At 40.7% G+C, this 16,195-nt stretch overlaps 2 protein-coding genes across 10 annotated transcripts; one reads left to right on the forward strand and one right to left on the reverse strand.

Annotated features, from left to right (window-relative positions):
* Positions 1 to 560: 560 nt before the first annotated feature.
* LOC129864987 (RNA polymerase II-associated protein 3-like) lies at positions 561 to 15,121 on the reverse strand. 8 transcript variants are annotated; one of them, XM_055937362.1, is made up of 17 exons: positions 15,048 to 15,121; positions 5,188 to 5,343; positions 4,947 to 5,090; positions 4,664 to 4,783; positions 4,156 to 4,283; positions 3,955 to 4,076; positions 3,742 to 3,812; positions 3,523 to 3,657; positions 3,198 to 3,325; positions 2,985 to 3,106; positions 2,740 to 2,810; positions 2,542 to 2,634; positions 2,202 to 2,437; positions 1,901 to 2,090; positions 1,410 to 1,507; positions 1,221 to 1,321; positions 561 to 1,110 (listed from the first exon to the last, which is right to left on the reverse strand). In XM_055937362.1, exons 2-17 carry the CDS (start codon positions 5,335 to 5,337, stop codon positions 1,025 to 1,027), a joined length of 1,995 nt encoding a protein of 664 aa, XP_055793337.1. In that variant the 5' UTR covers positions 5,338 to 5,343; positions 15,048 to 15,121; the 3' UTR covers positions 561 to 1,024. The 8 variants fall into 8 exon arrangements, with proteins under 8 accessions (XP_055793337.1, XP_055793336.1, XP_055793335.1 ...); XM_055937361.1 differs by lacking the exon at positions 15,048 to 15,121 and adding an exon at positions 6,275 to 6,501; XM_055937360.1 differs by lacking the exon at positions 15,048 to 15,121 and adding an exon at positions 6,264 to 6,501.
* Positions 8,815 to 12,624, forward strand: LOC129864988 (mitochondrial inner membrane protease ATP23 homolog). Of its 2 annotated transcripts, none has more exons than XM_055937364.1 (6): positions 8,815 to 9,084; positions 9,353 to 9,398; positions 11,106 to 11,187; positions 11,297 to 11,434; positions 11,528 to 11,611; positions 11,896 to 12,624. In XM_055937364.1, exons 1-6 carry the CDS (start codon positions 8,922 to 8,924, stop codon positions 12,097 to 12,099), a joined length of 717 nt encoding a protein of 238 aa, XP_055793339.1. In that variant the 5' UTR covers positions 8,815 to 8,921; the 3' UTR covers positions 12,100 to 12,624. The 2 variants fall into 2 exon arrangements, with proteins under 2 accessions (XP_055793339.1, XP_055793340.1); XM_055937365.1 differs by having other exon boundaries at positions 8,816 to 9,072.
* Positions 15,122 to 16,195: the final 1,074 nt, after the last annotated feature.

The following is a 16,195-nucleotide window of genomic DNA, read 5'->3' on the forward strand; positions in this document are numbered from 1 at the left end:
CCAAATTCACCCACTTCATGTAAAAATGAAAAACTGCCATTGGGTAAACTATTACTTGAGAAAAATGTTGAATTCCCCCCATGCTAAAATATAGGTATTAAGACAATTATGATACAATTTTTTTTAGTTCACAGGTTATTCTCCAATATTGTCAGTTACACGCTAAAACAATTATTGTGCCAGCCCTACATCATGTGTAGTTGACATGCCACAAAGTTCAGCCAGCTATTAACATTTCTCCCCTTATTCCCAAAGATTCTCACTGGTGTGGATGTTGAGAAAAGTCAAGAGAAGAATTCCATTCAATGGCGGTGGGACAAGAATGCAATCTAACAGTGTCTTTATTATCTTGTACTGCTGTCTGGAAAATGTGTGCTTTGTTAATGAAGTTCGTAGGACAGACTTCCTGTAATTGGTTTATTTTCCACATATTGTCTATACTTTCGTGCCAACCTTAGTCCATGTGTAGGACACCAAAACCTATATTTTACAGTTAACGTGTGAAAATTCTATTTGCTGAAAAGTATCGTCTCCGTATCTGCACTTTCAGTGATCACCAATAAAGATTGTCAATTTATTAGGTATTCACACTCATTCACTGCAATTAACATCTTGAACATGAGATGTACAGTCCTGGACAGAAGAATTGAAAATAACAAAAAAATGTATTGGCTTTCTGAGAGCGCCAGATGCATATTTGAACTATTAACCCTATGGTTCTGTTGGGCCGCAGTCAGATAGAACATTCTTGTTTTGGCCATGCATAGTAACTACTGTTCTCATACGAGAATGAAACTTATGTTTTGAGCTATAGAAAAAAAACAGTATAGCATTACATCAAATGTTATAGACCTTCCAATATGGCAGCCAAAGTTAAGTGATGCAGTGTTGCACACATACAGCAATGTTTGGATTAGCAACATGCACTAGAGCATTGAAAAACTACTTCAATCGACTGCTTGCTTAAGTAAAAAGCTATTTTTCTCTCCGTGGTGATGTCCATTTTTAGGGTTCTGCACTCACGTCACACTCCATACTTCTTTTGCAGGGCTCCTACAGAAGCGTCCTCAAGTCCAGCTTGACGAAGAAAGTCAAACAATTCTTGTAGAACTATAAAAAAATGTTTTTAAAGTTCGCAGTTATCAATATCTGCTAATCATTTTGCATTGGGGTTAAATAATGTATCACAAATTGTGCCAGATCAACAACCAAATCGGTACCTTTCTTCTCAGGGTTGGACATGAACATGACAGCCATGTCGAACCGCCTCACACCGGCCAGATTCCTGAGGATCTCCAGTATGATAGGTGGCTCTTCATTCCTTCATTTGATAAGGACAATGTGATAAAGTCACATTTCTTGTATGAGCCATAACAGTCGTAATAGCATGGTATTTTGACAGTACTTACTTGATGTAAAAGCTTTGTAACGTCCTCAGAATCTGATTGAGCATGTCTGGCTCAAGAGAGCTCTGGAAGATCTTTGCGTAAGCCTGAGGCTGGATTTGCTAAAACAGAACACAGACACACAACAAATAAACATCAGTCCTTGGTGGCATCTACATGTTTTTCTCAGCAGAAAAGACAAATCTCGTTGTATAGTGATTTGTTTGTGTACAAATAGAACCCCAAACAAGAGATAAGGTCTATGTTGAAGAATAGATGATCACAATAAGACAGGCATCCAATATAGGCTATATCTTATTAGTAGGTCACATGTCATTAGCAACCATTTTGTATAGGCTATAAATAAAAGGTTACATAAAACAAAGGACAGTAACACAACCCATATTGATTATTTTCCCCTTTGTACTTTATTTTCACATATGACATTTGAAATGTCTTTATTCTTTTGGATGTGTAATATTACGTTTTTCATCATATTTTAATTCCATACCCACCTTCAAATACTTGTAGATAACTTCAGGGCCATTTCCAATCTTCCTTAGGTCTGCCTCTAGCTGGAAGCTGTTGGTGGGGGCAGGAGGTACGACCTCAGTTGAGGGTGTAGCAGGCGGTTCTGTTGGTTCACTGACAGTTGCCTCCCTGTGCTTCTGTGTCTGTGCTCTCACAGCACCCCCCTCGGGCCCTCTGAAATAAGAAAACAGCCTAACTGTTGACAAAAGTTCTATTCAAAACATGAATCAACAAAATCCTCAAGCCGTTCAGCTTGAGATTAAGCAATTAAACAATATCTCTTACTTGACAGGGGAATGTGAGGGGATGTTTGATATTTCTTCAATCTTCAGGATCTTAGCGCTGGGGGAGGTAGAGGGAGGTGAGGCCTCACCCTGACCCTCTCTCACAGTGTCTGCGATGGAGGTGGTCTTCTGGGGCCTAACACAGGGGGCTGTGGTTGAAGTGAACACAGCCAAGGGCTCCTTCTGGAAAAGGATCTTTCCACCAACCTCCTCAATGTCCACTCTCCTCAATGGTTTCTGGGATACAAAGAAATCCAATAGGAACATTGTTGTGTGAATCTTTCAAGCAAAGTTCAGAAACAGCCTACCGAGAATATTTTTCCTGTTTATCTGAGACTCACGGTTGACTGCAGGTGAGGTGGTTTGTTAACTGGCAGTACTGTTCTCCGCTGTGCATGCTCCTCTGTTGCCAGCAGACCACTGGTGCCCATGTCCTACACAAGAGCAGAGAGATGCTATGTCAAGGACTTGTCAACAAAGACAACAGGTGTAAGAACATTAACACAAAAACCTTAGTGAGCATGGAACCACATACGTACAATTGCAATCTTCTTCATCTCATGAAATGCCTGCTTGTTTCCTGGTTCTAGCTTCAGGACCTCCTCAAAATCTAAAAAAAAACATGACATAATAAACAGTTCCATGACTACTGCTATCATTCACATAAAGACTTCAACCTGCTCAAGGTAGTTACATAGAAACATGCCTAGCCTATACAAAATGGTTGCTAATGACATGTGACCTACTAATAAGATATAGCCTCTTTGATGCCTGTCTACTGTACCTTCTTTAGCTTGTTTTAGCAGTCCCAGAGCAGCCCTAGCTGTACCTCTGCGGGCAAAGGCCTTTGAGTAGGTGCCATCCAGGGCTATGGCTTTACTGCAGTCCTCCTCAGCCTCTTTATATCTAGGGAGAGAATCAAGCTTAATCATTCCACAGCTTTGACAGAATTTATATTTATCCAATACTCGCTTATCCTGCCTTCCCTGCTGCTTACCTCTGCAGCTTTAAGTAAGCCATGGCCCGGTTGGCAGGAAGGAGGACATTGGTGCTGTCCGCTTCCATGCCCTTGGTGTAGTACTCTACTGCAGCCTCATACTTCCCCTCTTTGAAGTATGCGTTCCCCTGAAAGAGAGTCAAGGTGTAGTGCCGTGGTAACTATTTAGAAAGCAATGCACTTAAACACAGGCAAATAGCATGCTGTAGTACACCTGTGGTATGTCTTCAGCGCTGCAGTGTCTCAGAGTCACTGGGAAACTGGTACCCAATATGTAGGGGGGCCTACTCTAACATCGAAAGATAAGTGTAGCTGGTGGCTCTACCCTGTCTTTCTGCACCACCGCCTCCTGTCTCCTCTGCTGTTCCTCCATGAGCTGCTGTTGCTTGACGTCCACCACAGGTGGCGTCACCACTGCAGCCTCTGGGCTTTCTGCCTTTCCACCCAGTTTAGCAATGACCTACCGATAGAGGAGAGGTTAGAGTGGATCAGGGAGGGGGATACAGAGGTACAGTAATAGATCCAACACCAGATAATGTCTCACCTCTTTGCATTTCATCACTTCATTCTGTGCTTCCAGGTTCCCAGGATCCAGCTTGAGTACCATTACATAATCTAGTTATGTAGAGGAAGGAAGCAGAAATTGTTTTATGTGACCAATTATTCTAAGATAATACAGCATATAAAAACTATACATCCTCTGCCGGCATTCTACCCATTTGAAAACATGTTTTGTTGTGTTACTATTACTCCTCACCTTCTAGGGCAGATTCATAATTTTGCTGGGCGAATCGAGCCGCGCCTCTTCGTGCAAATGCTTTGAAGTAGTTACTGTCCAAAGCGATGGACAAGTTGCAGTCAGACTCGGCAACAGCAAACCTGACAGACATAGGTTCTCACGTTAATGTTGTCATTTAAAATGTTACATATGTTGCTTATTTCCTTACATGTTGCTTACTTTTTGAGTCTGAAGAAGCAGGCAGCTCGGTTTGTAGGCAGAATGGGGTTATAAGGGTCTGCACCCATGCCTCTGGTGTAACACTCAATGGCATCATCATACTTCCCTTCTTTAAACAGCTGATTACCCTGAAAAAAAAATGTCAAATTTAGTACAGCAAATTTAAGATTTTGCAATCTATACATACAATAAAGTAGTAACATCTACTGACTACAGGTGACTACTGACAGAGTATTGTTGACTACTACCACCACCAATGACTGGTGATAGTTGCTAACGAGGCCCCGATGGTGGTCTATTGTATGGGTAATTGTCTACGATCGAAATCACAGCATACTGCAGACAAATGCCCTTCAATGGTGGTCATTGTGTCACCATCATAATAATAATAATAATAATAAGTAAAATTTTAAAATGACAACATTTACGTGAGAATTCATATTTCTGCATGTCTGTCAGGTTTGGTGTTGCTGAGTCTGACTTCAATAAAATAAGTGTGAAGCCATACCTTCTCCTTCTCAGCAAGAGCTTTGTCTTGGTCAGTAGCAGGAACCCCAGAATCCTCAGACTCAGAGTCATTGGACTCAGCAGCACTGTCCTCTTTATCCATGGACTCCAAAACCTTGTCCTACCAGAAGACAAAAACATCCCAAAAATGTTTCGTGTAACAGCAAGCAGTACATTCTGTTTAACAGAGTGCACTGCTGCCATTCAGCTTAAAACCAGAGACTTAGTTTAAACTCACTATTGAAATCAAACGAGAAACAGGCAAGATCCACCTAATCCATTACCACATCAAATTTGTCCCATGACTGATAGTCATAAGACTTTATCCTGGGTGCTTGTTTTGGTTCAGTCTTTGCATTGTTGTCTGATGCCTTCTTTTTCTCCCTCTTCTTTTTGTAGTCCTTGTTTCGCACTGGTGGGAGGCTTTTCTAAGGCAGCAATACATGGGTCAGGATCTTTCTAACATAGCACAATCTCAACTCTATAGCTAAACATAAAACATACACATTTTGAAGTGTTACATACTTGAGACTCGCCAATGCTCCCACTTCTTAGTTGCTCATCCTTCTTCTTTATGTCAGTTTCCCAGCTGTCAAGATCTTTCATGAAGTTATGCAGGTCCTCTGCATTTTGTCGCATTTGCAGTTGGAGTTCAATGGCTTTGTTTTCAGACATGCCTACCTGTCAAATACATTGAATATACTAGGTTGACAAAACAGGAGATAGCTATTTAACATCTTAAATGAAAGTGATCCTAACTATCTAGTCATCGGGGACAGATATTCAACAGAAACACTAACATAGTTAGCCAACAGTCAGTTCTTTGACGTTACTCAAAAACGGTGGCGCTAGTAACGTTACGCTACTGTTGACTAACTACACTGTCGACTAACTACTATAACACCAAGTAGCTAGCTACAGTTGAGAAATGTGCTAGTTAGCTAGTCACGACTATTTCGCAAAAGCAGCCATTTATAGATGGTAACTAGCTAACGTTAGCTGCCTAAACTAACGAAACGCGTTTAACGAGTTTCGACCTGCCAATAAGAGCCATAAGAGCTGATTACATTATAATATTTGAGTACCTGTCCCCTGCGTCCCAAATTGTTCGTAATTTATCCGTTTAAGTTTAAACGTGGCTTACTAGCATTTAATATTAGCTACAAACTATCACCATTCTGTCGTTTTCTGTTTGTGTTCGGCGCCATGACAGCGTGTCTTCTACTTCTTCGTCGAGGTTTAACGGCGGTTGGCATCCAATAAATGTTGCATTACTGCCACCTACTAGAATGGAGTAGTCCCTTATACTTTGCTTTAAATTAATAAAAAAATAAAAAACACTACACTAAAAAAAACAAAAAAAACACACTAATTAAATATATGTAGTCCTTCCTCAGGCCAACAACCTGAAAGGATTCGACACCACCACTTAACACACCCTGTAACTATTCTGATGTCTCGCACACCCGAATACCTCTCTGCAGCTGCCACCACAACCTCAATTTTCTGTGATTTACATTCCATCCCTGCAGTACAGTTGATAACCATTGCTATATATGCAAAAAATCTAATCTTACTGAAAAAATTCTAGGGTTCGAGACCTGTTAATTACAATATTGTTTTGGCCTTCGCAAAGCAAGTCATTTCACCGACGGTCACTCCATACAATCAGCACGAACTCCTCGGGAAGTAGCGCTCATCTTATAAAGCAGCTGCTTCATCTTGATGTTCTTCTTTATCAAAAGCTACCGCGACGTTTTTCCATTTGAAATAAGCGCGCTCTTCCAAACACCATCGACAGTCTCGCTTCATCCGACTCTCCCTTTGACAACATCTCCCAACAACCTTTGCGTTTCCTTCCATACCGAACATGCACACAGTCAATGTCACTTGCCAATGCATGTTGTAATGTGTTTCAATAAACCTTGTTTGTAATTATATTAGAAAATGCTAATTTATTTTCTGTTAACTAGCTAGCAGCAATGTTGCAGACATTCATTGAATCGTTCACCTTTGGCTTACAGGGTAAAATTAGTTTTATACTGGATATTCTGTTTTCTCTTGTCAATAGCTATTGATCCAAGCATTCCGTGACTATGAAAATTGTATATTCTGAATCAGCATGGGTGGCTGAAAAAAAGGTGTGTGTTTTTCTCCATATATATATATATATATATATATATATATATATATATGATTTTTTAAAATACAGTATATCCTGTTGGGGATGGGGGCGCTGTTTAGACTATTTATGCTAATTTGGCTAATTTTTTAAACGGCTTCCCACAAAATCCTTGATCGTACAATATGCATATTATTATTATTATTGGATAGAAAACAGTCTATAGTTTCTATAGGAGTTGAAATTTTGTCTCTAAGTGGAACAGAGCCCATTCTACAGCAATTTCCCTGACATGGAGTCAGATTTGAGAAATGTTGGCCACTCTTCTGAAGTCAGTTAAAAGGGCACTGTCATTGCTATGACTATACGGACACTTCTTACGTCTTCCCCTGGATGCCTTTACGTGATGACGATTCCAATGGGGTCGATTGCGCGTTCACAGGCCCTACAAATGAAAAAACCCTGAAGCTAGTCATTCTTTTGGAGCTGCGTCATGAGCCTAGAGGACACCGGCGCGCACCTGTTCCAAGCGTTAGTTTAGCCTGTTATATTTCTCCGGTCATCTTTTCACTCGTTATAGGAGTTAAAAACATCATAAGGTAGTTAATTTAAAGCGTTTTATAGCAATTTATATCCGTTTAGTGCGATTTTGGGACATTTATTTTTGCAACGATGTGAAAAGTTGGGCACGCTTTTCAGTTCATCCCGAACGCAGTTGACATTTCCACATGGCAAGAGGACAGCTTTCCACCAAAAGACGATTTCTCCCAAGAAAGGATCCTTTGCCCAAGATACTGATGGAAGAACAGCTCAAGGTAGGACATTTTTATTATGATAAATCGTGTTTCTGTCGAAACATTTTAGTGGCTTAGGACGCCATGTTTTTTGACGTAGCTTCGCTTGGCGCAAACTGTATTGAAAAGTAAGGATAAATTAAAAAATGTAATAACGCAATTGTATTAAGAATTAAATTGTCTATCAATCCCTGTCCACCCTATATTTTTTAGTCACGTTTATGAGTATTTATGTATAAGAGTAGATCACTGTCTAAGTGGCGCAAGGACTTTTTCTTTACCAGCTTGTCTACATTTCACATTGTCTAACCATGATTTTGGTGGCTAAATATAAACATTTTCGATCAAACTGTATATGCATGTTGTAATGTGATGTTACAGGAGTGTCATCGGAAGAATTCTGAGAAGGTTAGTGAAAAAATTAATATCTTTTGGCGATGTTGACTTTTATCGCTCACTTTGGCTAGAATCAATGCTGGGCTGCTAATTGCTATGTGCTAAGCTAATATAACGATTTATTGTGTTTTCGCTGTAAGACACTTAGAAAATCTGAAATATTGTCTGTATTCACAGGATCTGTGTCTTTCGATTCGTGTATGCTGTGTATTTTTACGAAATGTTTGATGATTAGTAGTTAGGTAAACACGTTGCTCATTGTAATTATTCTAGTCCATTTGTGACGGTGGGTGCAATTGTAAACTATGCCATCTACCTGAAATATGCACTTTTTTCTAACAAAACCTATCCCATACCATAAATATGTTATCAGACTGTCATCTAATGAGTTTTTTTGTTGGTTAGGGGCTATAAATATCTTAGTTTAGCCGAATTGGTGATGGCTACTGGTGTTGGTGGACAAATAAAAGATGGTGGATTATGCTAATGTGTTTTTAGGTAATAGATGTACATCTTTACATATTGTGTCTTCCCTGTAAAACATTTTAAAAATCGGAAATGTTGACTGGATTCACAAGATCTGTGTCTTTCATTAGCTGTATTGGACTTTAATGTGTGAAAGTTAAATATTTTAAAAAAATATTTTTTTTGAATTTCGCGGCACTGGTTTTTCAGTGGGGGGGGGGGGGTGTGCCGCTAGCGCCACGCTGATCCTAGACAGGATATCATTATCATAAAATACAGTATATCATTATCATAGTGATGGCACACTGTGTAAGAGCTATTGAAGATTGAAATGCGAATATCCACTGAATATCCAGTATGAAACTAATTTGACCTCGGCCTGGTTTACCACGTGATTTGAAAAACAAAGAATGACCTCTCGTAGCTAGGCTGTGCTTGTTACTAGAAGCAAAAGTGGCTATTGTAGAAACACTTTCCATGCAATGGATCAAAATAAACAGCAAGAAGAGGACTATGGATATAACCTATTCCCGGAGAGGAATTCCGGAAAGTTTCAAAAGGGATCGATAGCAGAAAGCTTGTTCACTTTCAATCACAAATGTCAGGTCATGCTACAATTCGCAATGGAAACAAGTAAGCTAACAGGCTAGTAAGCTGATACGTCTGTCATCCTCCAAAATATATCGCATGGCAATAGTTATCTAGATGGCCGTGTAACCATTGATGCCGTGTTTACATTTGTCATATACGTCATAGCCATGTTTCTAGCAAGCTTAGCTAGCTATCGTTGAACAGTAAAGAGACTGTCATGAGTAAGCTAGTTAGCTATACGCTAACGTTAACTGTTGAATGACCTGATTGCTGTCATGATGCAGGACCGATTAGGCCTAATCTCATTCTATCTCCCTTTCAGGTCCATATGCAAAGCTTCTCCTTGGAGCCATGAAAAGCTCAGGATGGTAAGTGTCAGCCAGCCACAATCATCATCAATCACAACTCAACACAGCTGTCAGCTGTCATAATTCTTCTTCCTCCTATCAGTTTTGGCAGACTAGACACTGTAATGCATATTGCTGCCTTTCTCAGGCTGGAGTGTGAAATACACAATTATCTAAATAGCCTAGGTGTAAGCCGGTGGAATAAAGAAACCACAACAGCTATTTTGCTCTGCCTGTCATTTGAGCCCAAAATAGTTACAAGCTAAAATGTGGTTACACCCAACTCAGTCAGCTCACAGAAAAATATCACCCTATCCTCAACATACTGTCTGCTATAACAGAACATGCTTCACAGTAATACAGTCTCTACCTCCCCACATTCCTCACACTTGCCATCTGGGTGTTTCTCCACTAACAATAACCCACTTCCCAATCCACAATGCCCCAACCTCAGCCTCAGAACCCTATGCCTCGTTTTCCTCCCCAGATACCTACTGCCTTTCCTCACAGAATTCTGGATAGAGAAAAACTGCCTACACCGCTCCTCTCCCACTCACGTTGCCACTCCTGGGTCAACCCCTCTGCTATGATGCTCCTACACTCCATCCCCACTAATGGGACCACCACATCTACCTCCTCCCTCCTCAAAGCGGCCTTTGCCCCCATATCGGTTGCTTCATTTCCCCCTACCCCAACATGAGTTGGGACCCACAGAAGAAGAAAAAATCTGCTCTATTATCAGGTCTGGGCGTGCGTTTGACTTCCCTTCTCTCAGTGCAACCAGGCTAGCTGCAGAATCTGAACACAAAATTACAGTTTAGGCCCCACTTCTTCCACCCATCCCAATGCCTACACTAGTGCTAGCATTTCAGCAGAGAAGACAAACTCCATCAGACAGCCGCCTCCCCTGATGTATCCGAAACCGGGGAACATGTATCCCAAACACTGCTCTCCCACTGCCTGGATCCATCTGTGAACATGTGCAAGTAGGGACCTCAGGCCAACGGCAGATGGGCCTTAACCACCAGAGAAGGCTCTCTACAGTCCTTATCCCTTATTACATCAAGAATGGGCATGTCAACATCAGGCTCTGGCAACAGCCACCGAGGAACACACGGCCAGCAGACAGGGACCCCCACTTCCAGACCTCCCATTCCCGACTCCACCCCCCCATTCCTGCACTTGGGTCACATAGCTTGGCCTACCTCTTCTCACTCCAGTTTCCTCCCCATTCCCATGCCTCTCCTAACAGACACCTTGCAGGGTGAGATGATACATGCCCCTGCACTTTCATCCCATAGCTTTGAATACCACTGATCTACACTGATGTGGATTTAACAAGTGACATCAAAAAAGGATCATAGCTTTCACTTGGTCAGTTTGTAATGGAAATAGCAGGTGTTCGTAATATTTAGTGTACTCACTATGTAATACAGGGGTGTCAAACTCATTTTATGGTGGGCCGAGTGTCTGTGTTTTTTTTCTTCCTTTCGATTAAAATCTAGACAATCAGGTGAGGGGAGTTCCTTACTAATTACTGACGTTAATTCATCAGTCAAGTACAGGGGTTGAGCGGAAACCCGCAGACACTCGGCCCTCCGTGGAATGAGTTTGACATGATGTAATAGCTATTTCATGCCGTTATAATGTTTTTTGTTTTTTCTCATGCTAATGTACATTTAACATCATTATGCCACCCCTTTGTAAAGTATTATCCTGTCTCTTCAGTGCAGTGTACAAAGATAGACATTTCTCCTGTGAAGACTGTGATGGGACTGTCAGTGGTGGTTTTGATGCAACATCATCACAAGTAAGAAAGCTAGAACCGTTACCTTTGTGTACAGGTTCACATGCTACACTGTGTACTTTGTATCTCATCTGTAAGATACCAATTTTTTTCCACCCACTCCCAATTCTAGATTGTTTTGTGTCAGAATAATATTCACCAGCAGTCCCACATGAACCGAGTGGTTACACATGAGCTCATCCATGCGTTTGACCACTGCCGGGCGCATGTGGATTGGTTTAACAACTTCAAGCACTTGGCCTGCTCAGAGGTGAGCAAGAGATAAACGTGCATGTTATGGGCATTGTGTTTGTGCTCAGTTTTAAAGGAAGTTATGTTAATTGTTTTGGCTCTTATTTTTCAGATTCGAGCAGCCAATCTCAGTGGGGATTGCTCCTTCCACAATGAAGTATCCAGGTTCAACTTTGGCCTCAAGAAGCACCATCAGGTAATATCTGGAGATAATGTGAATTCACTGCAAACCAAATTACATTCTTACTTGTATGTATTTCAGTCAACGAGTATCCTTCATGGTATAGCATAACATGATTTTTCCCATCGTGTGAATTGGTATGTCTGAATTGACAACTGGTTTAGTTGAAACTGTAGTTGAATGTAATGGCAAGTATAGCACTGCCTTTTTCAGTGCTTAGCGATTAACAAGAAGTGTTTATGATGGCCAATATTCACATGAAAAACTCCCTACCTAACCCATCCACTACTACCTATCAGGAATGTGTTCGGGGACGTGCCTTGCGCTCCATCCTTGCTGTTAGGAAGGTGAGCCGAGAGGAGGCAGAGAAAGTGGTGGACGAGGTATTCGATACCTGCTTCAATGACCACGCCCCCTTTGGCCGCATCCCACATGACAAGAAGGATGCCAATTTTGCCTACAGAGATTTTGAGAACCGAGATCGGTATTACGCAAACCTTTAATGTGTTATTACATGCACAAATGAATTGTAATTTAATTTCCATGGGTGCTATTGTGAGGATCCTTTCAGAAACCTGGGCAACCTACCACTGTCCTCAGCAGAATGACTGTGTCAAAAATGGTATGAAATTACCTCCTGAAGGGAAATATTCAGAGTTCTTTCTCTCTGTCATTTAAATCAAAGGATATAATAAATTATATGTTTTTATGGCACACTTTTGTGGACTCTAATGCTATAACTAAAGAATGTGATGGAGTGGTTTCCTTTTGGACATTAATAAATGTGGCCCAAATATTTTTTTGTCATTCTTTTAGAGAGGTTCCAAAGTTTGGTGTTTGTGAAGGGTATATAATGCCTGTAAAACTTATTTCAAGACTGAAAGTTGGGGACAGATTTCCAAGGGGGACTGTCCACCCCTCTACTCTGCCATGTGACTGAACTGGGAGTTCACTGTAAATAGATTTTATTGTACTGTACTGATGAATAAGTCAACTTGTTGAAATAAATATTTGATTATTATGAATAATATGATATTGAGGCTTGATTATTATCGCATTAGCATTTATGAATTGACAAAGACGTTTCAAAAACGAATTCTACAAAGTGATCAGTTAATACCCAAGTTACATTAAACGGACAGCATTCCCTGAAGACGGTATGAAATCTAAATAAGCATGTTTTATGTTATCAAGAAGCATGCATTAGTCCATGTTTGCATCATTCCTTTATCCATCAGATGAGCAAATCATTTCTTGAACAAGTTGGACAAGTGATGTTACTTCTCATGACCTTCATATACAGTGCTTTCTGAAAGTATATACACCCTTGGACTTTTTTCAAATTCTGTTGTGTTACAAAGTAGGATTAAAATGTGTAAAAATATGAAAAATAAAACATTACATATGTATTTATTAACCCTTTGAGTCAATACATGTTAGAATGACCTTTGCCAAGGATGAAAGCTGTGAGTCTTTCTGGGTGAAAGACGCTGCATGTTCAATCTGCATTGGCTGTGCAGAATTTATGGTGATATGGCCTCTGCAGAATCAGGGCATTCATACTTGCGCTTCGCCGAGCAGCTCCGAGCTGTCAAGGAAGTGAGTTTGTGTTTATGCAGGACATCCTGCCCTCACCTACTGTCAACCAATCATGTCAATGCGGAGCTATACGGAGCCCTCAGTATCGATTTTGACTCCGCCAGGCTCCGCAATTGCGTCACACAAGCCATACTGCGCCTCCGATCACATTTTTGGATTAAGCCTAAATTGTCCCTAAATCTCAAACAAGAGTTTTGCATACTTGGATAACACAATATTTGCACATCCCTCTTTTAAAAATTATTCAAGCTCTGTCAAGTTGGTTGTTCATCATTGCTAGACAGTCATTTTTAAGTCTTGCCATAGATTTTCAAGCCGATTTAAGTCAACACTATACTAGGGCACTTAAGAACATTCAACGTCATCTTGGTAAGCTTCTCCATTGTCTATTGGAAAGCTGACGGAACCAAGTGTTCCTCTTGGGTTTTGCCTGTGCTTAGCTTGATTTGATTTGATTTGGATCTCTTTTAGTCTTTTAGCTTTATTCAGTTTTCTTTAAAAAAATTACTCCCTTGTCCTTGCAGATGGCAAGTACGCCAATAACATGATGCAGCCACCACCATGCTTGAAAATATGAAGAGTGGTAATCAGTGATGTGTTGTGTTGGATTTGCCCGAAACATAACGCTTTGTATTCAGGACAAAAAGTTAATTTCTTTGCCAATATTATTGGCAGTTTTACTTTAGTGCCTTATTGCAAACAGGATGCATGTTTGGGAATATTTTTATTCTGTACAGGCTTCCTTCTTTTCCCTCTGTCATTTAGGTTGATATTGTGGAGTAACTACAATGTTGTTGATCCATCCTCAGTTTTCTCCTATCACAGCCATTAAACTCCGTAAATGTTTTAAAGTCACCATTGGCCTCATGGTGAAATCCCTGAGCGGTTTCCTTCCTCTCCGGCAACATAACAAAGGGGTTGAATACTTATAGACTCAAGACATTTCAGCTTTACATTTTTTATTCATTTGTAAAAATGTCTAAAAGCATTATTCCACTTTGACATTATGGGGTATTGTTTGTAGGCCAGCGACAACAAAATCTACATTTCATAAATGTTTTGTTCGGGCTGTAACACAACAAAATTTGGAAAAGGGGGTGTGAATACTTTCCGAAGGCACTGTAGAGACAATTCTCACCAGTGGCGGTCAGTCCCTTTTAAGATGAAGGAGGACGATTATTTTTTCATGAACCTGCTCTTATTTCTATTACAGCATATTGGATGACTCTCAGTCATATTCCATTCACCCAGTTCACCGTAACAGCGATAGGTTTAGGCAACTACATGATACTCAAATTTTCCCTATACCCATCATGGGGTTGCTACAACTTAGCCTATGAATTAAAGTTTACAATGTAGGTGCACACAGGCCGAGAGACACATTTGAGGTGACAGACAGTGACATTAAATACAGCATTGTACACTCTTGCCTGCATCTAGCTGAGTTTCTATTGGACAAATTCAGGAATGTTTATCCTCGTTTTATTCCGTTTGCGTCCGTTTCAGAAATGTTTTTCAACAGAATCGGCGGAAAGAATACACCCCTGATCATGCGTAAACAGAGTACACTCTCATAACAGCCACGTATTCCTTCTCTTTCCTTCATTTGTGGACTTCAAACAGCTGTATGTGACCAGGCAAAAAAACTTTTCCATGCCAAACCATAAACGCTGCACACAGCCTACATCATTGTCACCATATTAGCTAAAGTAACATCATAGTCAGCATAGCCAATACAACGAATGCCTTAGTAAACCCGCTACAATTATGCAGTAACGTTACAGTGTACAGTCAGGAAGCAGTTACACCGGCGGGCCTCGTGGCAATAAATTAGTGAAAACCAAAAGCTTACCTTGACTTGGAAGAGTGCCAGTGCTGTATTGGAAAGTCATAGCCAGCTAGCTAACATAGTGTCCCTCTGTTTGAGCAGGGTGTTTTGGTAGGCTAAACTATCTAGCTGCATTTGCTAGCTAAGTAAGTGAAACTGAAAGTGAAAATAAATGACGAAATCTCTTGCTTCTCCTTAATTTTGGAAGAAATTAATTTGTTCAAAACTGTTCAACTACTGTCTTTCTCTCTATTTCAGTCAACTACTCACCTCATTGTATACACTGCAGTGCTAGCTAGCTGTATCTTATGCTTTCAGTACTATATTAATTCTAAGATTCTTTGATTGGGTGGACAACAAGTCAGTTCATGCTGCAAAAGCTTTGATAAGCTGGAGGACGTGCTCCGGAAGTTGTCATAATTACTGTGTAAGTCTATGGAAAGGGGTGAGAACCATGAGCCTCCTAGGTTGTGTATTGAAGTCAATGTACCCAGACGGAAGCTAGCTGTCCTCCGGCTACACCATGGTGCTACCCTACAGAGTGCTCTTGATGCTAATGTCAAGTCAAAGTTAATTTGTCACGTGCGCCGAATACAACAGGTGTAGTAGACCTTACAGTGAAATGCTTACTTACAGGCTCTAGCCAATAGTGCAAAAAATGTATTAGGTGAACAATAGGTAAGTAAAGAAATAAAACAACAGTAAAAAGACAGTGAAAACAGTAGCGAGGCTATATACAGTAGTGAGGCTATAAAAGTAGCGAGGCTACATACAGACATCGGTTAGTCAGGCTGATTGAGGTAGTATGTACATGTAGATATGGTTAAAGTGACTATGAATACATGATGAACAGAGAGTAGCAGTAGCGTAAAGAGCGGTTGGTGGGTGGCGGGACACAATGCAGATAGTCCGGTTAGCCAATGTACAGGAGCACTGGTTGGTTGGGCCAATTGAGGTAGTATGTACATATTGTAATGACCCGGCTGGGTCATTAAAGAGAAAAGAGACGGACTCTAGGTGTACAGGTTAGAACACAGGTTTATTCCTAAACTGGGCTATTGTTCAGGCCACAGCCCACGCCGCTAAATGCCGAACGTACACAATTATACATGTCGAGTTAAGGTCACTCTCATAGGAACAGATCAAGGCCCGAACAGAAGAGAGAGATATGA

Source organism: Salvelinus fontinalis, chromosome 11, assembly GCF_029448725.1.
Source record: "Salvelinus fontinalis isolate EN_2023a chromosome 11, ASM2944872v1, whole genome shotgun sequence".
NCBI classification, from domain to species: domain Eukaryota; kingdom Metazoa; phylum Chordata; class Actinopteri; order Salmoniformes; family Salmonidae; genus Salvelinus; species Salvelinus fontinalis.